Genomic DNA, 24,776 nt, shown 5'->3' on the forward strand with positions numbered 1-24,776 from the left:
TAATTTGTCTCTCAAAGACTAGATTTTAGTTCCTTTAGTCTGTCAAATCTATGTTGCCAAGTATTACGTCTCAATACCTTGACTTCTTTTCAAATCTATAGGCTTATTACCATTTTGTAAACTGCACTTGCAAATAAAGATTTCAAGTGACACGGTGGTTTTGTCACTTTCAAAGCGCTACATGTTTTAGGCAAAATCCTAAGGGAGACTTCCAGTTCTCTCCCATGCTTTGCCTCAGCTCTGTTAGCTGTCTGCAGCTGGTTACCAAGAGGCCTAACTAGGTAACCTTGGCACAGAGATTGTATTTACTTCTCACCAGAAGAGAATACTAAGAAAGGAAGAGGTAAATATTTAATGCTCCTGCTACTTTCCCAAATGTTCATATGGGAATATTAATGCACCAACTTATATAGACAGTTGAATCTTTGAACTTTTTACTATGAACAAACAGACTTTTAAATCTCTGTGTATAAATAGAGAATTCCCTCAGTAAGACCACCAGAGAAACAAAATCTACTTCCAAGCATACTTGGTGCTTGTCTCTCAACTATAACTCTTATTTTGCTAACTAATTAATTACTTGTCTTTCTGTCTTCTTGAGGCTGCCTGAGCCACTGTCACAGCTTGTGGCCCAGTTTGATTCACACTGCACTCATCCAATGGGAGAGCCTAAGTGGTAATTGCTTCCTTGTCACCACTGTGCTAATCACTCTGGGTTGAAAGCTTCCTCTGGGCTTAATCTTCCCCACTCAGAGCTGTCCTCTGGAGTCCTGAACATCTGCAGCTTTCCTTGCTGACCTCCAGCTTTTTCTCTTCTCTTTCCTTTCCTGAGTATGTTTAAACTCATACTGCCAGGCCACGCCTGAGGCACTCACCTCAGCTCTTTCACTTTCCTCACTGAGGCTCTTGCCACACAAGGATGGGGTAGTGAAATGTTAGCCAGTGTTGGACAGACCTTGTTTAACTCTTGACCATTCCATCAACTTGCTGTGTGCCCTTGATGAAGTAGCTTAACCTCTCTGAGCTTGCTTCTCCATCTGAAAACTGAGGGTTGTCGAGAAGACTGAGTGACATGACATATCTAAAGTGAAGAGCATCTCGTAGGTGCCTAGTCACCAATAGCTCTCTGGCCAAAGGACTGCATTTATTTCCCTACTTGTTTTCTTAAACAGTCCTTCCGCAAACTCCATACAGATCAAAATATAGACCAACAGCATAAAACCAAACATTTGTTTTCCCCAAATAGAATACTTTTCTTCTCTATAGAACATGATCTGGCTTTTTTTTCCATCAAAGGCTGCTCTTCTTCCAAATGCTTTCTGTTTGTCTTTTAGGACATTAATATTTCTCTCTTAATTACTTTAGAATTTTACTGTTGGAAGTTTTCATGAGCAATGTTTTGCAAACTTGAAATTATCCATTAAGAATATTATAAACTCCATTCAAGTCAGAGGTTTGTGACTATTATTGTCTAGGATTTTCCTGAGTTGGTAAGATTGAGATTTTGCTTTAGTGTGGAACTTTGTTATTTTATATCAAAAGGTATGAGTTTCCAGTTGTTGATGCTCATTCATTTGTGTCTTTCCAGGTGCCCAGGAAAAGACAAACTTGGAAGTCATTATTCTAGTCGGCACTGCAGTGATTGCCATGTTCTTCTGGCTACTTCTTGTCATCGTTCTACGGACCGTTAAGCGGGTAACGAAATCATTTCCCTTCCGTCCCTTGCACGTTGGTTTTCATGATTAATGAAAGCTGACTGGGGTTCTTTGAGTTGATTCTTCCCATTGTTATTGGCTCAACAGGCACAATTTTATTTCTATACAATAACCTTCTTACCCACTTGCTTTTGGCTAGACCACTGGGCTTTAATTGATAGAAGCAACAAGAGAAGAAATGGGCTTGGACTGTCTAGTGTAATTAAGATTTAAGAATTAAATTCTGAGCTCATTTGGGGGTCGAGGGGACACTGGGAGCAGAATTATAATAGGACTACTCTCACACACTATGAGCCATTTAGAAAATGAGACACCAAGAATGGGGCTTCTATAAACAACAATAACAAGCACAGAGAACAACAGCCAGACAACAGGGTGTGTGTGACCGGAAGGAGCAATGCTTTCCAGGCCAGTGGAGGGGAACTGAAGACGGGCTACTTATCCATCGTCATGGATCCAGACGAACTCCCCCTGGATGAGCACTGTGAACGCCTGCCTTATGATGCCAGCAAATGGGAATTCCCCAGAGACCGGCTGAAACTAGGTGTGTTTTCAAGTGATGTTAACTTGATATTGGGTTTACCAGGCCATCTCTTCCTCTTTTAGGCTGGTGACAAATCTGGTCTATTTAAATGTTGGATCCTGGTTCAGAAAATGCATCCCATCTCCTGAATTTGAGTAATCGTCCATTTTAGTCACTTAGAAGTAGGGTCCCTGTATAATCACCCAAAGCAGGACATTTAGAGGGTGAAGAGGGGGGTATTAAATTATTAAGCCAGGACAAGGGGGTCAACTGTACTGTCCATGATAAACTGGGATGTGTGGTCACCCTATCGAGTCAGAATCTTTGCCTATCGCTTTGGTGGTGAAATAGTCCAAATCTGTTTTGTTGTTGACTCTAGGTAAGCCTCTTGGCCGTGGTGCCTTTGGGCAGGTGATTGAAGCAGATGCCTTTGGAATTGACAAGACAGCAACCTGCAAGACAGTGGCTGTCAAAATGTTGAAAGGTAAAAGCAAAATTCTATGGTGATGTATCCCTCTATCTGTTTCATCCCATCTTTAAACATGATGAAAGGCTTGTATCAGTGGCTCTGTGGCTAGGTGGGCCCACGAGCCAAACATGCAGCCAGACTATACGATGCCTTTGTACAAACTAGATAAAAATTTCCTCTTTTATAGACTCATGTCAGGGTCCACAGCCTGGCAGGCAAAGTTGGGATGGGTCTGAGCTCCCCTACCGCCCCACCTTGCCTGGGAGCCCTTGCACAGATCACAGCTTGTACAACTATATTTAGTAGTCCGGCTATAGGAAAAAAATACCTTGGTTACATCAAAACTGTTTTCTTAGTGTACTATAGTGCATTAGTAAGATAATTACAGACCATCAAGAAACGGAAAAAGAAATTTGATGTAATAAGTAAAAATAGCAGCATGCAAAAACCAGCATGTTCCCTAGAACTGGAATACGTAAAAGATTCTCACATATAAAAGGCAATATGCAAAATAAGAATGGTTGTGCTGGGAAAAAAAGGATTAAGGGGGACATTTTTAAAATTGAAAATTTCATAAACAATTGTCAAGCCTAACCGTAATGGAATTCTGGTCTTGCCGTTTTAATTTGGGGGGGTGGTGATGCGTATAAAGCTCTTTGCTAGAATTCTCACGTGCTTTCATGGATGGAGACAGTGCTACTGACCCTTCGCCAATAGGTCTTGTGCATTTTGAAGGCATCTCTCTCCTTTTGCCTTTTCTCCCTTGTGGCCGAGGAGCATGTAATTTTGAGGTGGCTCATCAGGGCCTGAGGTGTGGACCACGTCTGTGAATTAGAGGGAAGTGTACCAGTCTGTACAGGATCAAACTCACAGTCTTAGCCTCATCGGCCTCATGTGCCAACTGGCTTTGCCAGCTGGCCCTTGTTAAGTTTCCTGCTCGGCACAGATTGGTGGGAACTCCAGCATAGCCCCTAACGCATGAGCAATACATGGTGTTGCTTCCTTACGAGGAAGCACTGAAATAATCAGGCCCTAAGAAGCATAGTAAACCTGATATGTGAAAATCCAGTTTTGTAAAAGGAGAAAATCTGCGCATGATTTCATTTGCAGATGTATTCTCCACTTTGCAAAAGACCTCACAGTGGCTTCCTTCAAATATCAAACATTCTGGGTGCACTTAAAGAATTCGATTTAGAATTATAAAATATAATTTATGTTTGTCTTTTAATGCAGCTAGCCTGTCAATTGGGTTACAGTTGTATTACCCCTGGAGGGAAAGTTGCACAGATGCACATAGTGCGGCGTTAATCCTCCTAAGGTAATGCCTCATGTATGATTTCCCTCTTTGTTTATATTTGTAGAAGGAGCAACACACAGCGAACACCGAGCCCTCATGTCTGAACTCAAGATCCTCATTCATATTGGCCACCATCTCAATGTGGTCAATCTTCTTGGTGCCTGTACCAAGCCAGGGGGTGAGTGTCTATAGATGGCTCTGGCTGTGGGATTTTGGCATGTACTTTTCTGCTGGTATTTGAGGGAAACCACCCAACTCCCATGGCCTTGGTTTCCTTAACTTAGGAAACTTGGGCAGATTCCTATATATAAATATATTTCATGGAGGTTTAATGGGCACTGTAAATTATTCTAGAACGTGAATTAAAAAATACTACATCATTATAATACAGTTTGCTACTTATGTAATAGGTGTTCAGAGGAGAAGAGTAAACTTCCCCCCAAATTTGAAAACAAAGGACTTTAAGAGTGGTGCCCCCTAAAATGGAGTCATCTCGGGTGATTGTGTTGAAAAGCAAGTGGGTGGATTTTCTTCTGAAATTTTGGTTCATCTTCTGTGGAATTGCCTTTTGGAAAAAGAAAAGTTACAATATAAGGGAATTGCAGCCAGCTGATTTCTATGATCCTGTTTCCAGTGAAAGGGTGTAGCCTCTTCTGTGATATTTTCTAGCTCATTGATATCTTAAACACTTGGTGAGAAACGAGTGAAAATACAAATACATTTTCTCTTCTTGGTATGCTGTGCTGTCTGCAGGGCCACTCATGGTGATTGTGGAATTCTGCAAGTTTGGAAACCTGTCAACTTACTTAAGGAGCAAGAGAAATGAGTTTGTCCCCTACAAGGTATGTCATTTCCTAACTCAACTGTGGTCACACTGTAAAATGGAGAAAAACTCAAAGTGGTAAAATTCTGCAAAGAAATTGTGAGGAATCTTTTCATGTTACCTCTTGGCTGTTGTAACTTCCTCTTTTACCTTCTGGAGGACACATACTTCTCATGTTTTATTTTTGTGACTCTGATCTACTGACCCATTATAGATGATGCCAAGGAGGGGAAGGTGGGTGTGATTAAGGGTAGGGAATGACAGGTGGAAGGACAGCTCTGGATTATTCTGTCTCTGCCCTGGCCATATGTGGCCCTATGGAGTGTCAATCCCAGTGTCAAAAGTGCCCTAATGTTGGAAGTGTGTCTGAGTGAAACTTGTAACAAGGCCCTTATCTCTAAGCTAGAAAAGAGACAGGCTTTATGGAAGAAAATCTACTATGTAGAGCACTTGCCCCAAATTTCAGCCCAGAGATTCCATGATCCTGAAATTGATGTCTCTCATCTTCTTTTAATAGTTACAATTGTTTCTGTAGTTTACCTACATTGGAGAGATTTTCTGGTGTTGAAGGAGTTTGTTCAACTGTTTCGTTATAGACTAAAGGGGCACGATTCCGGCAAGGGAAAGAATACGTTGGGGAAATCACCGTGGATCCTAAACGCCGCTTGGACAGCATCACCAGTAGCCAGAGCTCAGCCAGCTCCGGATTTGTTGAGGAGAAATCCCTCAGTGATGTGGAGGAAGAGGAAGGTACCTGCCATTGCTTCCTCTGCACCGAATGCATGCTCTTGTAGGAACAGACGAGGTGACAGGGTGTTACAATGAATTTTGTCCTGGAAAAATCCAGTATTACCTAATATTTGAAAGAGACCTAAATTTCTAGGAGGCTTTCATTCAGTCTCCCCAAAAGTGAGGGGCGGAAGGTCTCAATAAGCAGCAGGCTACGTGGTGAGGCAGAGCATGGCTAGCCTGAGAAATCTGGGTCCCCCAGGAGGGCTAAGCAGTTGGCAAACAGTCAAACCAACGCTCTTCAAGTCTTGGTTCAACATTTGTCAGCAGGAGAGGCTCAGCGCCATCTTCCGGATGGGCAAAGGAGGCTCTCTGGTGTTTGATCCAGCCTCCCCGTTGTCCACAGCGGTTCAGTCCCACCTTGTCTGCTTCACCAGCACAACAGAAGTCCTTCAGTTAATCATACCTAACTGAAGTTAGGCATTGTAGGCATCTGTTGTTTCTACCCCAAGTGGCTTATCAAGTCTTCCGTATTTCGTCAGAAGAGTCTTGGTCAATACACTTTTCTTTATCCGCTTACGCTTCCAGTGATATTTTAGTGCTCTTTATGAGTGGAGCTGTGTTCCCAGCCTAACTTTCAGGACCTCTTCCAGCTTCAGGATACACTGTATATCTGCTTCCCTCAGAAGGAGCAGAGACAGCTCTGTGGAGGTAGAGATGGGGCTTCCTGACATTTGGGTCTTCTTGAGGCATGAGCTTAGAAGAATTAAATCATGAAATAGTGGGAGAAACCTGCTTCTGTTTCCTTTGACATGAGGCCACAGAGAGAACTTAAAACTGACTTCTTTCCCATAGAAGCCAAGCAGGCAGTGTGAGGCTAGAACTTGGTCTAGAAAAGCGTGGGGAGGTTGTCTGGACCTCACATAACTGGGTGCACACTGAGTGGAGCCACTTCTGCCCTGTCCTCTCTCTCACAAAATGGTGGCCAGAGAGCTGGAAACCCAAGGGCTTGAGGGAGTCAGTCCGAGTAGAGGGGGCATTGGCCCAGAATTTTGCCTCCATTTCTTCATCTGGAAAATGAAAGAGTTTCACTAATTATTCATGGGGAGCCCTCCAGCCCCGAACATAGAAAGTCATTGAGGAAAAGTTTCGTAGTCTTTTTAATACTTACAAGGTTATTATTACAACTGAGTTTTCATTTGCTCTGGTATTTGTCTTCAGGAAAGAAGCCATGTCTTATCTTATCGGACCAAAGTTAAGAGATCATGTTGAAACGCTCATTAATGTCTTAGTGTTTCTTTGTACTAGTTGCCCAGAAGTAAATACCACAAATTTACGTAAATTCATCTTCCTCTCGATGTTCCTGTCTTCTCTCATTCGTATCCTTGAAGGAAAAAAGCATTCTCACAGGCCAGATTTAATGTGTTTACAGCCCTTTCTCAGTTTAAAAGTGAGAGAGGTAAATATATTACTGGTATTTTTAGTTAGCCATTGTAGATTATGGTTTGACCTTTGGCCTTTGTCCCGGGACAAAGCCTGGAGAGAAAAGATTCAGTGACCCTGGATATTGTTGTTTTATTTTTAGAGTTCTTGATATGAAAACTATTGTTTATCCCTCTGGGTATATGAAAAAAACACAACACTTTAAACAGCAAATTTGTAAAAGCCTGCTTTTACCCCCCTGTTACCTATGCCAGTTTTTCCTCCATTTTGCCTCCTGGATTTGTTCGTCCAATTTGGCTAAAATGGAAAAACCAATATTTTTGCTAAGGGGTATGATGAAGGCTAATAATATACCAGGATTCAGCATACTTACAGAAGATAGAAGCATTTTCTGTCTGCTTCTGTTTCCTGAAATTTAACTCCCAATTTTTAAAATGAAGATTGCTCTATCAAACTTACAAACAGTTTCTGGCCGAAATACCAATCTCTGTCCTCCTGCATCTTCTGACAGTTTCTGAAGATGTGTACAAGAACTTCCTGACCTTGGAGCATCTCATCTGTTACAGCTTCCAAGTGGCTAAGGGCATGGAGTTTTTGGCATCACGAAAGGTGAGACAGAGTATCTCTTCACATCACAGATTTGCAAATGAGGTGTCCAGTGCCAGCCATTGGTGTTTGTTTGGGACTGTAATTCATTCACCACTGCTGGAGCACTGTTAAGAGAGCTCTACTGGGGAGGCCCCATTTCTGCTCATTAAAGTGGTGTTAGGAGTTCATGAAATTAATTCATGTGATAAATACCTACTAAATGCAGGCAGTCTTCTGAGCGCTAAGGACACTGTGTGAGCAAATAGGCAAAACTCTCCACCTTCATGGAGATTATGTTCTAGTGGGTGGAACAAACAATATAAACAAGTAAAATGCCTGATAGGCTAGATGGGAGTAAGTACTGTGGAGAAAAATCAGCAGGGAAGAGTTACAGAGTATACAGGAGCGTTATGTTCCTGTGGACATATGCCTCTGTGTTTGTGTACATTGATTTTAAACCAAGGGGACACCGAAGGCTTTAGGGGAATGTGCATTTGAGTAATGGCCTAGAAGAGGTGAGGGGCTGAGCCTTGCACATATCTTGGCACAAGTCTGTTTTTCATTTCTTTGATATTCATCACCATCCATCAAAAAGTATTTGGTAGTAGCATAATTAGAAACCAGGAAGGACGGGCTTCAGATGAGAGCGATTGAAAGAGCTAAAATTAGAAAAGTAGGCCAAACAAAGGCTGAGGTGGATACGTGACAAGTTACAAACATTCCAAAGGTTGTAAACACCGTGGAGGCACCCCTCGGAAAGGGTAAAAGGGATGGTTTTACGTTAAACAAGAAAAATTCAGATTAAGTATCAGGAAAAATGATCAGTTGACAGAATGCAGTTGCTGCAGCCTACCTGTGGGAGAAAGACTTAAAGTTTTTACTTTGTGGTTTTTTCCTCAATTAGAGTGCAATCCCTCACGCATGCCTTTTTCTGGAGTTTAAAGCTTGTCACCGCTTTCAGAGCCTCAGGATCTCCGAGGTTTCTGCCCAAGAGCTCTTGTCTTCTCTCTTCCAAGGGGAAGGGAGAGAAGTGGGATCTTAGCGGATTTTTCCAAAGAGAAAGACCCTTTGCCCTTCTTGAAGATTCTGATTTTATTTTATTATTTTTTTAAAGGCCAGAGCCTGCCATTTAGTCAGGGTTCCTTTGATGGGGAAGGGAATGAGGGGTGGAGGGGGATCCTTTTTACTTCCCTTGCATCTACCAGCTGAATTTCTTGAATACCACCTGGTTGCTTAATAAAGGAAGCTCTTCGGTTCGGGGCAAAGTAGGAAGGACTGTGTTTTCTGGAGTCTCCTGTCTTGATCAATCACGCCAGACAATGTGCTTTTAAAAAAAAATTTTTTTTAATAGAATTTTTAAACGTTACACTCCATTTGCAATTATTACAAAATATTGGCTATATTTCCTGTGCCTCGTTCAGAGGAAAGTGCTCTACAGATGTGAGGTGTAAGGGGTCCGTAATGCCTGGCTCACACATCACTCCTCCACTGACATAAGAATTCTCATCTAAGCCTTTCATTCATTTCTCAATGTTCCCTGAGACTCTTGTTCTCTTATAAATCTATCAGGTGGAGTTAAAGCTGCTTAGGGTAGGAAGTTACATGAAGGTAGGGGGATGCAGAGAAGAGAGAAACTGAGGAACAGAAAAGAATAGAAGGAAAGCCAAGGAGAATTCGCTTTTCCTTTATCGTGTACCAGAGAATCCCCTTGACTAGTGAGAGGCTGAGAGTGCTTTCACAGACCTCCACGATAAGCCAGTGCTTTGAAAACAGGGTGAGCCCCACTGGGAATTGTTTCTCAGAGCTTGTCCCGCTTCGGTTACGTATGGAATAGAGAAACCAACAAAGGGCACCAAACCAAGGAGAGCCCCTTGTTTCTGATTTCCGTGCATTCATTCAAAATAAACTCCATTCTAGGGCCTCCTTAGAATAACACGTTTTAACCGTATATGGTGCCAGGCAAAAGGGATGTGTGGATGTGACCAGAAACACATTCTTAATTGTGTCCAAGAGAAGTCTATTTATGACTCCATCAGCATGCTATAACATAACTATTTAATTCCAGAGTCTGGGGCTGTTTATGGAATAAGCAGATGTGTGCTGACACATGAAACTTACAGACTTTTCTTCCGGAAGAGTTGATAAAAGATGTTTAACCCAGTGCTTGTTAATCAGTTGGTTTTCTGATGTGGGTTTGTTTTTTTTTTTCTTTTTTTTTAAAGCATGAGGTCACAACAGATGTGGAAGAGATCAGTTATGTTGAGTCCTAATGCACACGATTCTTTTTGCAGTGTATCCACAGGGACCTGGCAGCGAGAAACATCCTCTTGTCGGAGAAGAATGTGGTTAAAATCTGTGACTTTGGCTTGGCCCGGGATATTTATAAAGACCCAGATTATGTCAGAAAAGGAGATGTAAGTTTCAGAGATGCACCCAGTGATCTGTTAAGTTGCAGAATTCAAACTCCTCTCAGCAAGCCTCAGGACCTGTGTCCAGGGACAATGGAAGCTTTTCCTTCAGATATTTGATAAGTAGGTTCTCATTCCTTGTCTTCTACCCCTGTAGGCTCGCCTCCCTTTGAAATGGATGGCCCCGGAAACAATTTTTGACAGAGTGTACACAATTCAGAGTGACGTGTGGTCTTTTGGTGTCCTGCTCTGGGAAATATTTTCCTTAGGTAAGTCCCTTCTCTTTGTCTCTCCATCCATACTCCAAATAAAATGATAAAAGTCAGTGACCCCAGTGCACCTTTCCCTCTCCTGTATTCCGCCTTTATCGGATGAAACTTACTTGGAAGCTTTGGGTTGTAAAACCTAAAAAAGCAAAGAAAGAAAGAAAGGAACAAAAGATATATATGTGAAGAAGGTGTTGAAGAATCGGGCTCAGGGCTTTCTGCAAGAGAAAATCAAATCAATAAGGCACCATTCCTCAGGACGGGAATAAAGAGGCTGACGTAGAGTGGACTTGATGACACGGGGAGGGGGAAGGGTGAGCTGGAACGAAGTGAGAGAGAGGCATGCACATATATACACTACCAAATGTAAAATAGATAGCTAGTGGGAAGCAGCCGCACAGCACAGGGAGATCAGCTCGGTGCTTTGTGACCACCTAGAGGGATGGGATAGGGAGGGTGGGAGGGAGGTGCAAGAGGGAGGAGATAAGGAAACATATGTATATGTATAGCTGATTCACTTTGTGATACAGCAGAAACTAACACAACATTGTAAAGCAATTATACTCCAATAAAGATGTTAAAAAGAAATAATAATGCCCCATGCCTGTTTTATTTTAGGTGCTTCTCCATATCCTGGAGTAAAGATTGATGAGGAATTTTGTAGGAGATTGAAAGAAGGAACTAGAATGAGAGCTCCTGATTATACCACACCCGAAATGTAAGACTTTACAAGTATTTCTCTTTCCTCCTTTGCTCACAAAAATTCTCCCTGCCTAGAAGACTTTCCATTATAGGTACCTCCTTCATGGCCCAGTTTGTGTCTTACTTCTCCCTTGAGGTCCTCCTTGATAATCAAGCACAGAGTCATCCTTCTTGAAATGACAGCACTTTATCTATACCAACCAGTCAGTTTTTACTAGATGTTGATTTATGATGTTTCCTTTTCGATACACACTTGATGCTCCAAGTGTAGGGTTCTGTGTTTTACGTAGTTTCGTATCCCTCTTTAGCATCTTGGCTCATGGTGGACTCTTTATAAATATTTACTCATTCAAGTGCTTATTGTCAGCGTCAGATCAGGAGGAAAGAGGCGGTTAATGACATCAGTGTTTTGCTTCTCTAGGTACCAGACCATGCTTGACTGCTGGCATGGGGAGCCCAATCAGAGACCCACGTTTTCAGAGCTGGTGGAACATTTGGGAAATCTGTTACAAGCGAATGCTCAGCAGGTTTGTGACCTCCATCCAAGAAGCTTCTACAGAGAGTACTTAGGTGTCCAGGGCTCGTCTGCTGCCTAGACCTTCTCATGGCCACCATACTGTCCTCTCAGCCACTGAATCCAAGGAGCCATATTCTTCCAGATCTGAGCAGTAATGCTTTTCTAAAAGTCATAATTACCTTTTTGACAGATGAGATCCTAATTCATAACCTGGGAGCTGATCACTTTTATTTTTACTGATGTATATTGTGGTGTCTTCAGAGGCTCTTATAAAGTAAAAAAGCAAACAAACAACAAACAAAACTAAAAAACCCAAAACCTAGTTGATCAAGTGAATATCAACAGTGGACAGAATTTCAAGGAATTTTAAATACATTCTTCAAGCAAAAACACATCTGAACCCTGCAAAATTGATGGGGTTTTTTTCCCTCTGTAAAATCCCAGGCCCTCATAACTTCCATTGGAGGATTTTAGACTTGTAGCCTTTACTGTTAGAAAGTTACTTAATCTCCAGTCAACACCTCTTACTACAGTGAATGGAAGTCAATTTCCTCCTGCTTTTCTTTTGAACAGGTGGGGGACAATGGGTCAAATCTATTTTTATCGAAAAACCTTCCAAACATTTAGAGGTATCAAATTGCCCTTTATTGCTGTATCAAATTGCCCTTTCTTTCTTTCTCTTGATGAAATAATGTTAAGTTCTGCAACCTTTTCTCAGTAGACCCATTTTCCTGAACATTTACTGCTTTTCTTTAGACTGTCATCAGTTTTTCCATTGCCTTGAAGCATAGACACTAAAATTGGATGACATGCCCTTTAAAGGACCCAGCTCGTGTAGATAGGACTATGTGAAGAAACGATTTCTCGGCTCTGTGGAGCTCTGCCTGTTTTGTTGTTCCATCTGTAACCACAACCCGTTTTGTCTTCATTGTAGCCATAGTGCTCTGTGGTCCCCTTACTCATCTTGTTTTTTGTTAGATCCTTTAATATACTTTCATCGACACATCGCTTTTGAGTGCCCTTTTGTTTTTGACAAGCCATTTTTAAAGTTGTCTTAAAGTTTTACATTCAGATATGAAAACCACATTCCCCATAAACAAGAAGCCCCAATGGCCTTTGTTTTTCATAGAAAGGCTCTTGAAGGACTGAAGCCATAACAATAGCACTCTGTGTTTATTGTTTCAGGATGGCAAAGACTACATTGTTCTTCCCATATCAGAGACTTTGAGCATGGAAGAGGATTCGGGACTCTCTCTGCCTACCTCACCTGTTTCCTGTATGGAGGAAGAGGAAGTGTGTGACCCCAAATTCCATTATGACAACACAGCAGGAATCAGGTACGGTCTAAGGTCAACATCCCCTGGGGGAGGGAGCTTCAAGGTCATCTTAGGGAAGGGGATGGAGGAAGGACATCATATAAAGTTGCTGCATTTCACTTGCACATTCACCCTTTGCCCTGAGAGGTCCTCCTTGAAGAGCGCCTGGGTAGGTGAGTCTCTTTCCATCTGTGGTCCACATTGCTGCCTAAGCTCTTCATTTCAGAATTCTAAGCCCTGCAGCTGCAAATAGCTGGAATGCCACAGTTTGTTAATCTCCAGAAAAAGAGACCAATTTTACAAAGACATCTGTATTTAAATTATCCCCATGTACTCTTTTATTAATGTGAGTTATATGGCTTAGGAAAGATTCAGGAAGGAAGAGTTCTATGCATTTATGAAAACAGACCTTTGCCTCTCTGGCTGGGATACAGTGTGCCATGGGGATGTGTCCTGAGTTTGACTGGGCAGCACAACGTCAGAAGCCCATCCCAAGTCTGATTTTCAGCATTTTATTTGCATAATGGGACTTCGGGGCTTATTTAAAACACATGCACTGCCGTATTTTCCTGATTTGTAGAGGGGTCCTAAAGGCAGCTTTCTTTTTGTTCCCTCCCAGCACCTGTGCATAAGGAAAGAGTTGGTATGGTTTCTACAATATGATATTAAAATTGCCTTTTACTAAGCCTGTGACTACTTCACTTTGCTTTGTCTTGGGTGTTTTCCTCCTGTAACCAGACCCCTGGCGGCATGAGCCCAGGCTGCCCCCCTTGAGTGTGCTGTGGCCGCAGCGGGGACCACGGAGTGCTAGCCTTTGGCCGGGTTGCCAGATGGCAGGTGGGGAGTCACGCAGGACAGTTTGCCCCGTGGACTCGCACAGGGAGGGCAGCAGGAACGCTGCCGTGGGAGAGAAGAAAGCTCAGAGTGGGAAGAAGCCAACTCGTAAGCTGTCCATTCCATTTGTGTCAAGAACTTTCAGCATTTTTCAAAGAACTTTTTCTTACCAGATTTTGCCAAAGTTAGGCAAGGTAGATACTATTATCTTTTGATGTAGATGTTGAACGTGAGTGTCAGAGCAGTTCCCTGGGGAGAATACAATATTGTGGTTAAAGATCCAGAGTTTAGAGTCACGTGGAACTGGGTTGGATTCCCAAGTCTGCCCTTCGCAGCTGTGACCTGGGGCAAATTTTCACCGTGACCCAGGCAAGGACACTGGTGTTGTACAAAAATGATGACTTTGAGAATTACATGGTATCATGAGTTTCTAAGTGCCTGGCACCTAGAGAACACTCAATAAACGATAGCAATTAAGTGAGCTGCTTAAAATCACATGGGATGAATCCAGTTCCTCTGATATCTAACTCAGGGCTGTTTTCTCGCATACCAAGGAGGGGGCCTCAAAGAGAAAGAGGAATGAAATGAAAACCTGTAGTTGCACCCCAACGTTTAAAAAGTCCTTGTTCAAGTTCAGCTGGCCTTCTGGTGTGGTAATTATTCCCGAAACACTGTTGCCTTCTGTGTTATCAGAAAGCCATCTGATGGTGAGCTGTGTTCCTTGGGTTCTTCCGTGACCAGGTGGGGCGAGGACCCAAGCCGGCAGCCTCTTGGCTTACTCAGGCGCTTTGCGTGTGGTGCCGAGAGTCAATGAAGTCACATATGTGTAATGGAAGTGCCAAATGCGATGCTGGATCTGAAACAGGGCTGCCAACATGTATCCCCAGAGGCGTGGACAAATGTGACACCACACTCCCAACACAGGCCTGGCTCCTGTTTTCTGTCTGTGATTTTTGAATTGGTCTTTCCAGTCCATTTTCCCTTTTATCCAGCTGTAATTTGAAAACTAAAATGGAAATTGGAATCTTTTGTCTGCATCTCCACTCGACCCCCCCCACCCCACCTTTTTGCCTTTACTAAAACTAAGGCACCACGCTCACATTTTAATCGTCTGGGTTAAAGGAGAGGCAGAATCGAGGCATCTGCACACAGCACATTTCAATTGGATGCTCTCTTGTGTTCTGCTTCCCTGGGGAAGAGGAAGTGAGGCTGGGGTGCCTCTCAAGGAACTTGTGCCCTTATCTTCCATGTTGCCAGTCAAGGAGAAGAGCCAAGGAGTCTTTCTCACTTGCTTCTTCATAATTTTCTATTTCATTGCATTATGAATAGAGCTGGACAGAGACATCCCCGTGGGAGCCAACCTCCTGATTTTTTGCCCCTTTAAACTATTTTTAAAATATTTGTTCAGCATTTATTTAGAGAAGAGGCTGAGAGATATGTGGGGGAAGGGTGAGGAGGAAGGACCACTAGTGTCTAGACTTAGGTTTGTCTCTAATTTCCCCTGTGGATCAGCTCTGGCCCCAAGTCTGCATGCTTCCTGCAAGAAAACACATCTTAATTGGACTCATCGTTCTTGGAGGACAGTTTGGGGACCATCTGCGGTTGCTCCACCAATTCCCCTGGGAGTTTCGTCTCCCACTCCAAGCAGCTTATCAAAGATTTCTTTTCAATTCTCTCCCAGGGAAAGGTTCTGGCACATAGCTTTTTTTTTTTTTTCATTTTCGTTAATTGCTAGCAATGATTTAAATGCTCCTTGTAGATTGATGCCTGGGACAGCCTGCTGGCTAGATTTTCCTGAATTTGGCTCTGATGTTAGACTGCTTGAAATGAAACTGTCCTTTCTGCACCTTTTGTCTATCTTTTTTTTTTTTTAACATCTTTATTGGAGTATAATTGCTTTACAGTGGTGTGTTCGTTTCTGCCGTATAACAAAGTGAATCAGCTGTACATGTACATATATCCCCATATCCCCTCCCTCTTGCATCTCCATCCCTCCCACCCTCCCTATCCCCCCTCCCCCACCCCCCACCCCTGCCCCACCGCATGGTCAGTGCACACATGGGAGAGAGCAGGGCTGTGTGCATACTGGGTGCCCAGTAAAGCCTTGGACAATCTTTACTTCACTACTGTCTTCTTCCTTCTCCTTCCTAGTGCTTTTCCAAGGGCGTCAATGTGGAATAAGGTAAAAACAAACAAACAACCCTGCATGGGCTCTAGAAACCTAAGTTTGAGCCCCAGTTCTAGCTGTTTCCTCCCTAAGCTTCCTCATTTCCAAATAGGAAATAATGAAAACCTATTTTGTAGTTTTGTGAAGAGCAGATGCAGTGATGTCCATGAAAATGCCTTGTCAACTGTGAAGGGCTGAGCCATGTTTATTATTATTGGGCTCAGCAAGCAAGGAGCTGGCCTTTCTAAGGCAGCTGCATTACAGCCCAAATACCTCTGGAATCTGTCCACAGACCATGTGGGCATCACCTTTCTTTAGTCAGGCTGCTCTTCTTTCTCCTAGATAATTGGAACAGCCTCCCGATTGGCCTCATGGCCTCTGGTCTTACCCTCCTCAACCCAGAGTCATCTTTCTAAAGGGCGTATCTGACTTTGTCAATCTCATGCTTAGAATCCTTCAGTGACTGCTCATTGCCCTCAAGATAATAATCCAGATATTCCAGTTATGTGATTCTGGACAAGTTCCTTAACCTTTCCGTGTCTTAGTTCCTCATCTGAAGTTGGGATAATGATACCCACCTAGAGAGGTACCATTTGTGGAGAAGCCATGAGACAGTGGTTGAGGAGCATTTAGCAGAGCCTGGCACGTGGGAGAGTCTCAGTAAAGGATTCCGGAATGAGTGAATGCATGAATGAATGACTATGGTACCAGTAATTTTTGGTAACCACCACTTTTAGGGACTGGACTTAGGAGAAGTAGGCTTTTCTCTCTCCTTTATGTCATGTCCTCTCTCCTGTGGAGTTTCCTGAGTAAGGACATCATTGGTGAACCCCATTCTCTCTTCTTTGTAAGAGGAGGAACCAGCCTCCTGGGGCAGGGGACGGAGATTTAGTTTCCATTATCCTTCTTTGCCCAAATGAGTCCTCTCTTCACTTGATCACAGAAAACACACAGAATATATAATATATCCAGAAGGCCGTCTAAAGTGGGAAGTATGCTGGGATAAGAGTGAAGAGTGAATTTGCTGTCCCTTCCCATGAAAAGGACTTTCCTTCTCTCCACTTGGTCTGGTTTTAACAGAAAATCAGACTCACCCAAAGTCACATAGTAGGGAAGGAACACCCTTAGGGAACAGGTGATGTGTTGTTGTGATGTGACAAGTCCTATCCTTTGGACTCCTGAAAGAAACGTGTACCCTTTGGAATTCAAAGGAGGAAAACAAGCTTTGGTTGATGGTGCATCATTCTTTCTAAGACCCCCTTATCAACCACCAGTGATCACCTCATTCATCCTCCAGGTATCTTTGTGAGTGAGGAAAGGAAAGCTCTTGCCAGTACATTTTAAAGATGGAGCAATAGGGGCACAGAAATATATTTGTGACTTTCCCAAGTCTGTGTAGTTCGTGGTAGATTTTGAAATAGATAGAATACCTTGTGACTCTCGAACTACACCCCCAACTCTGTGGGCTAACAATAGGAGATTCAGCCCACCTGCCCCTGTACCCATTACACCTCTATTACATGTAGAAGAAGATTGTCTCCAGACCTTGCTGGGTTCAGCATCCTTTACTGGAGCCGGGTGAGATTCAGTGAGATCTGCAGGTGTTTCCTCTGCCCATCTTTCATTGACTGGTTGTTCTGTGGGCCTTGTCTAGAAAACTTGCTTAGGAGATGGCCAGAAAGATGTGAAACACTCAGTAATATGCCGAGAGCTCAGTGGAGGAATCACAGGCAATCAGGAGGCCAAGCAGAAGGCAGCTGACCACTGAGTCTGCTGTTGTTGTCTTCAGTCCAGCCCTGGACCTCAGAAGTACGATTCAAAGGAAAAGGGGCTCATCTATGCCCCCTCAGTTATATTATACTTTTAAATGGGCTTTCACAGGAAATTAAGCCTTCAGTGTGTGCTAGCAGAGAAAGATTTTTGTTTTGTTTTTCTTTTTCCAAAGGATGTTTGAAGGTCGCTATTAAACTTGCGGTTGAAAGATAATGAACTTAGGTATCACTTGTGGAATCTGCAGCCAAATATACCACCACTAAAACATAAATATTTGTTCTTTTGCAGTCAGTATCTGCAGAACAGTAAGCGAAAGAGCCGGCCTGTCAGTGTAAAAACATTTGAAGATATCCCGTTGGAAGAACCAGAAGTAAAAGTAATCCCAGATGTAAGCACATCTTTTAAAAATAGTCTTAGAAATAATACTAAAGGTGAAACATTAGCTAGATAAATATTAACCTAAGCATTAGAGACTTGAAGCCTCATTATAAGGCTGTCCTTGAGGGTATGTGTGATGGGGTCATTACAGCAATGGAACTTATTGGGCCCCCTTGGTTTTTCCATAAGCAAAGCCCCCGGTCTAAGGTTCAAGACAATCCAGCTTCATGCCCAATTCCCCTCAAGCGAACATAGCATCATTGTGAAAGAGGGATAGAAACGGGTCTCCTCGGCTTCTTCTTCCTAAATTTCTCTCTTCTTCCAGGCCTGCATCTATTTCTTGGAAGCAGTTACTTCCTTTTATAGCCTGCACGGTTTCTGGCTATGATACCTTTACCTGCCTCTGCAGAACGTGGGAATGTTGTCCAATAGATGGGTTAGGAAATCAGTTTAATTAAGTAATTGTTCAGTGTACACCATCAACTATGCCATCTCATTGTCTCTTAAAAAGGACAACCAGACGGACAGTGGTATGGTTCTTGCATCTGAAGAGCTGAAAACCTTGGAAGACAGAAGCAAATTAGCCCCATCTTTTAGGTAAGGCTCAGCTGAAATAGAAGGACAAATTTCAACAGGAACTTTTGGAAGGAACCTAGGACTTAGAGTGTAGGTGCAGAGTTTTCCCTTTTTGTGTCTTCGTGGGTTGGGCAAATTTGCATCAACCTAACTAATAAAGAATGGAAACAAATCAAACTAATTACCTGGCAAGTCTAAAAAAGAATCTGAACTAAGAGGATTTGGTCAGTTTTCATGAGAGTTTATGAATACTAGGGGATTTTTGAGCATATTTACCATGGTCAGTGGTTTGTGTGGTACTGGCTAAGTAAAAAAGAGGTCATTGGATGTGATCCTTAAAACTGTGGAGATAGTTAAAATCTTTGTGCACTCTACTCTGAAGAATTTTCAAACTTGAACAGCAACGGGTACACCTGTCTTTATGAAATATAATGTATAAAGAAGCCATTATCTATTTGCTTAAGATACTTAAATATTTTTGGCTGAATTATTAAGTACTTAATTGTGGGAAAAACGCTGAATTTGGTTTTGAATATTTCTTCCATGTGATTCTGTAGGAATTCGTAGCTGTTTTGAGTAGATACACCTGCTTTTAACTTAACAAATAAATAAGATTCTGTATTTATAAGAATATTGGGATTCAGAGTAGTTATTTATTTGCTAGCAGGTTCACTCTAGGTGAGAATAGAGAAGACTTTGATCTACTTATAATCGAACTGTTGGATGAAATGGGACCACCCTTGGTACCGAGTGATGGTCATGTAAAACAAACAAACACACACACAAAAAACCCATTAAAATGTGCCATTGTGCCATTTCATTGTCTGCCATAGGCCCAGGATGAGAGACTGTGAGAGCCGATCATATGTTTCATTCACTGATTCAAATATATTTGTTCAGCAATGAATAGGTACCATGCCATTGTCTGAGACACTAAGCTCATTTTACTGAGGTTGGATTGAAAGAAAAAATGGATATCTAGTCATTTGAAATAACTTTTAAACCATATATGAACACGGAGTTAATCAAATCCTTTTTTTGCAGTTTTTAACATGAATAGCTTGGTAAAACACCTACTAAGGGGGCAAAAAAACCCACACTTCAGAATGGCTTAAGCTCCACACAGCCTACACCAAGCTACAGAAAGCCTTTTTAAGCTTTTTTTCTAAGCTTGGACATGATTACCGTCTGTCACGATTCCACCGTCCTTCCAAAGAATGTGGTTTTGATGAGTAAAAAGCACTTTTTGACATGTCTGGCTTGATTACACACACACGCTTCGACTTACTAAAGTTGAAAGTTGCACAAGAACTTTATTAACACCACCCATGGGCCTTGTAATCCCTTACTTGACAGTGTGGTGCAAGCACTAGTGGACTTTCAGAGCATCCCAGTTTCGCTCCACATCCTGAAAGAGTCCCTTTGGCTCCTATCCTTGTATACAAACTTGTCAATCTGCAAGGCCATAAAAAGGTTCCACTGGTTGGAGCCTTCACATAACTCAGGAGAACTGCCTTTTATCTCATCTCAGGCTTGAAAGACTTGGACCTGAATAAGACGACTTATCTGAAACTCCAGATTCACGCGAGTACCTGAAAATAGACATTGTCTGAGTGAGGCTGCTATGTTGATGAACAAGGGGGAGGGAGAGGGACTGGTGTCTCCAGGAAGATGCCAGCCCACACGGGGTTGGGAACGGGGTTAGGATAAGATGCAAAAGAACTCCCTTCTCTCTGCCGACTCATTTGGTTGCCATCTCTTCTGCAGTGGAATGATGCCCAGCAAAAGCAAGGAGTCTGTGGCATCTGAAGGCTCAAACCAGACGAGCGGCTACCAGTCGGGGTATCACTCCGATGACACGGACACCACTGTGTACTCCAGCGAGGAGGCGGAACTTTTAAAGCTGGTAGAGATTGGACCGCAAGCTGGCAGTGCAGCTCAGATTCTCCAGCCTGATACTGGGATCACACTGAGCTCCCCTCCTGTTTAAAAAGGGGCACCCATGTCCCCCAGTCCTAGAAATCACATGAGAGGTGCTGCTCAGATTTTCAAGTGTTGTTCTTTCCACCACCAGAAAGTAGCCACATTTGATTTTCATTTCAAAAGCAAGGACCTCGGACTGCAGGGAGGCAGTCCTCTAGGCATTTCCTGAGAAGATGCTTGTGACCCAAGAATGTGTTTGTGTCTTCTCCCGGTGTTGACCTTATTCTTTTTAAAATTCATTTAAAAAGTATGTCTGATGCCCCCTAATGTGGGTCACCCCAGGGGTTACAGCAAAAGAAGTTCAAGAAATGGCTTCATCCTCCAAGAAGTAGCAGTACCGGGGGAGCTGACACCTGTAAAACTAGAAGATAAACCAGGCAATGGAAGTGCTTTAGGTGTTGAAGATGGGAAAGACCTTTAGGACTGAGTCCATCTAAGAAGCTTTGTTTAGGAGATGGGTCCTGAGCCAAGTCTTATGTGTGGGGAATGGATTGATGGAAAGGAAGATGCTGGCTTGCTTTGAGGATGCACTGGAGCCTGCACATGCATTGCGTTGGCTCCGGTGGAGGTGGACATAGGGTCTGTTAGGAAACGTAAAGGCTTCATACGAGGTGACTGGTTTTAGAAGGTTGCGTGCTCTTCCCATTTGGGCTAAATGAGAGTTCCTTGTGCTGTTTCCGACTCCTAATGAGAGTTCCTTCCGGACTCTTACGTGTCTCCTGGCCAAGCCCCAGGAAGGAAATGATGCAGCTCTGGCTCCTTGTCTCCCAGGCTGATCCTTTATTCAGGACACCACAAAGAAAGGACACTCAGCCTCTCTGTTGCGTCGAAGATTTCTGACTATGTAAACCAGCTTCTGGTTTCTTCTGGATGAATACCGACATGTCTGTCCTGATGTGATACGTCTGAGCCTGAATGCAGTAGATTCAACATCAAGCTGTGGTGTCAAAGCTTCAGGAAGAATATTACTCTCTTGTTCCTTCTCCCCTCTCCATGCCTTCCCCCTCCCTTCAGTATTTTCCTGACCTCCCAGCCAGTCAGTATTCTAGTAATTTGGCCTCTACACCCTAGTAAAAGCTGACCTGGTTTGTTCACTCTCTGAGTAATTATTAGCCAGATTTCAAAATTACTTTGTAGCCAAAGTTATAACAACTATTGTATTACTTAGACTTTTAACATGTAAAGCTCTTTCTACTGGTTTCTGCCCTTGTTCTTTCCTTTTTAAAAAAGAAAATGTATTTTTCGTTTGGTACCATAGTGTGAGATGCTGGGAACCATGACTATAAAACATGCTATGGCACATATATTTATAGTCTGTTTATGTAGAAACAAATGTAATATATTAAAACCTTATATTATATATAATGAACTTTGTACTATCACATTTTGTATCAGTATTATGTAGCATAACAAAGGTCATAAAGCTTTTAGCAATTGATGTCATTTTATTAAAAAAAAAAAAGTGAAAAACTTGAAGTAATCCCTTTGCAAGGTTGCATCACTGTACCTATCATTTCTCTCACTTCTAGAATGGAGGAGGGGGAATCAGACATCATTTCCATATGGCTGTTTTTTATTTTCACTTGTTCCCTTATTCTTCTTATGAAGGATATCTTCATTAAATGTTTATATACTTTTTAAACCAATAAATGTATTCTTAGTAAAAAAAAAAAAAATACAATGGTATAATACTATCACAGCTGTTTTGAGGGTAAATATTTCTGGCTTAAATGCTTCTCCCCCTCCTTCGTTACACAAATAATTCACACACACATGCACTCTTGTTAAATTCCAAGCACTTCTGAGATTCTTAAAACGTGGACTGAGAGATACCTGATAAATAGTCCAACAGTATTTGTGGCTCGCTAGTAACCCCTGTGCCTGTTAGAACAGCCAACCGTGAAAATCATGGGGCGAGAGATCCTGAGACAGGTGGCCAGACCTGGCAGTGCAGGGAAGCATGGAACGTATCTATAGTTTTCAATAATGCTTTACTCTATCCTTGCAGTGTCAGAACCTCAGATCCAACATTGCCATTTTAAATGGTTACTTTTGCCTGAATTCAGTGAGTGGAATTATCCAAAGATCATTGGCACCAAAGTGTGGTCCTACTCTTTCTTCGTGGGATTTTTTTTTTATACAAGATTTTGAAACGTTTATATAATCAAAAGATATGCCTATTATTTTTTTTAACGTCTTCTAGGTTTTTTAATCATATTGATGAAGGTCTTCCCAATTCTAAAATAATGCAAAATCCTAAATTGCCTTCCTTCTTTTATTACATTTAAATCCATTTGGGATTTATTTTTGTATATGGAGTGAGGTAAGGACCTGGCTTTGTTTTCTTCAAGCGGCTGTCCATCATGGCAGCATTGTTTATTAAATATACCTCTTTTCCCCTGTGCTTGGGGAAATACACACTGTACCATTTTTCAAACCCTATCATCTCACTGAGATATTCTGCACAACTTTATGATGGAAAAGAGGGTGGCTCCGGGTGTGTGTGGTTCCTGGGCACTGCACTTACAGATTGGGCCATTGGCTGGAGTTAGTGGAGTAGGGTCTTCTGACAGATGTTAAACTGTAGGTCACGCCTGGTCTTGTCTTTCCCATTGTTACAGTGTTGTCCAGTAAATGAATGGCAGAAGAGTCTAGGTTATTCAAGATGGAGAAGACCTCATAGACAAATGGAATTTTCTTCATTTTAGGAAAAAGAGATTTTGTTTCTCGTAAGCGGCCCCTGGCACTGTTTCCAATGCCAGGAAATTGGATTCATTTGAAACTTCACACTTCATAAAGAAATGCTTTCAGCACCTCAGGCAGAATAATTAGGAGGTGAGGTTTGGCCCTCTCCTTCTTCTCTCTTCTGTTTTCCACACCCCTTGTTCTTAGCTCCTTTTCTCTCCTCATTTGCCCCTGTATTGAAGAGAACATTGTAGCTTTATAAAGTGCTTCTTGCACGGTCTTATTTTCAAGGCTTTCACTGAAGGTATTTGGTGTTTTAGGTGAGGCCAACTGTCTCCCCCTGGCTCCTGACCTCTCTCATTCTCTCCCTTGGCTTGCTTTGTTCTTCTCCCTCTTCTCAAACCCCTTTGTCCCTTCTCCTTCTGTTTCTCTCTTTCCACTAAACTTCCTCTCCTGTGAACCCTCCCCCCAGCAGCCTTTCTCCTCAACCACATCACAGGAGAGAGGAGAGTGGTGGGAAGTTTAAGTTCATTACCCCTGGACTAACTATTCCTATCAATGTCTGTCTCAATGAAAGAAGAAAAGTAAAAATCTCAAATCCACAACTTTGTAGTTAACCCATTTTCCTGTCTCCCCTAGTATGTCTTTCTTTCTACCTCTCACTCAGATATTCATCACCCACATGGTAAAATGTAGGCAAAGCCAGAAAGCTTAAGCCTTTCAGTGAGTAGCTCTTGATATAAATCTTCCCACATTTGTGTGCCCTTGTCCCTTAGGGATAGTAGGCATGTCATGTCCATGCTTTCAGGTAAGGAGTGAGCACAGATCAAAGGGGGTTCCAATCTGTTTTTATAAAATTGCATTTCTGCATGAGTCTCTCCCACGTAAGGGTTTAGACATAAGTGGAAATCTGGGCAGTCTTTGTGAAACCAATATTAAATCTGATTTTGGAGGGGGAAAGTTACAGAATGCTCCTAGGTAATAGACGTTAAAAAGGTAAAATAAAGCCATTTGCTCTAGTTTTGATCAGAATGGAGAGAATTACAAGAATCTGGGAGGAGCAACTCAGAGAGAAATGTAAGTTGGCCTGAAGTTCTGGAGCTAAAGTGGTAGAACATACCAGGCTCAGCTGAGGTCTGACTCAGAGATAAGAGCTCTGAGTTAGGAAAAAAGTATTCTAAGGAAGACTATTGATAAGACAAGGATTGCAGTAAACTATGACAGATACGTGACGAGTGAATGTTAATGAGAAGACATCAAACTGTATCTTAGATTTTATTTTCTTTACAACACAGCATATGACCTTTATGTGACTTGATACCTGTAGAACAACATTACATTCAATAGTTTCACTCATAGCTTTTGGTTTAAAAATAAAAGAATGAAAACATGTGGTTTGATTTTTTTACATTAGTCTCACCTTTTGTTTATTCCGAGTACTTTAGAACCTATGATCAGTGTACTTACCAGTAACTGGTGACAGCATACCCCCATACTATACTTTAATTGCTAGAAGCTCTCGACTTTTAGATACACTGGAATAGAAAAAGGGCAGGGAATAAGAAAGCGGTCCTTCGCTCCAGT

The 24,776-nt window shown here is 42.3% G+C and overlaps 1 protein-coding gene across 5 annotated transcripts in view; it reads left to right on the forward strand.

Annotated features, from left to right (window-relative positions):
- Positions 1-22,195, forward strand: part of KDR (kinase insert domain receptor) — a 44,863-nt gene extending 22,668 nt beyond the window's left edge. For 3 of the 5 annotated variants that reach the window (XM_060012512.1, XM_060012509.1, XM_060012510.1), the window contains exons 16-30: positions 1,589-1,695; positions 2,124-2,259; positions 2,618-2,722; positions 4,069-4,182; positions 4,758-4,846; positions 5,424-5,577; positions 7,511-7,608; positions 9,879-10,001; positions 10,153-10,264; positions 10,880-10,979; positions 11,385-11,490; positions 12,666-12,817; positions 17,859-17,958; positions 18,460-18,545; positions 20,292-22,195. In XM_060012512.1, the coding sequence (XP_059868495.1) occupies positions 1,589-1,695; positions 2,124-2,259; positions 2,618-2,722; positions 4,069-4,182; positions 4,758-4,846; positions 5,424-5,577; positions 7,511-7,608; positions 9,879-10,001; positions 10,153-10,264; positions 10,880-10,979; positions 11,385-11,490; positions 12,666-12,817; positions 17,859-17,958; positions 18,460-18,545; positions 20,292-20,514 (1,805 nt within the window). In that variant the 3' untranslated portion in view covers positions 20,515-22,195. Of the gene's footprint in view, positions 1-1,588; positions 1,696-2,123; positions 2,260-2,617; positions 2,723-4,068; positions 4,183-4,757; positions 4,847-5,423; positions 5,578-7,510; positions 7,609-9,878; positions 10,002-10,152; positions 10,265-10,879; positions 10,980-11,384; positions 11,491-12,665; positions 12,818-13,415; positions 13,473-17,858; positions 17,959-18,459; positions 18,546-20,055 lie in introns of those variants that run through there. The other 2 variants (XM_060012511.1, XM_060012513.1) reach the window with 2 other exon arrangements.
- The last annotated feature ends 2,581 nt before the right edge of the window (positions 22,196-24,776 follow it).

The sequence above is a fragment of the Delphinus delphis genome, chromosome 5 (genome assembly GCF_949987515.2).
Source record: "Delphinus delphis chromosome 5, mDelDel1.2, whole genome shotgun sequence".
In the NCBI taxonomy this organism is placed as follows: Eukaryota; Metazoa; Chordata; class Mammalia; order Artiodactyla; family Delphinidae; genus Delphinus; species Delphinus delphis.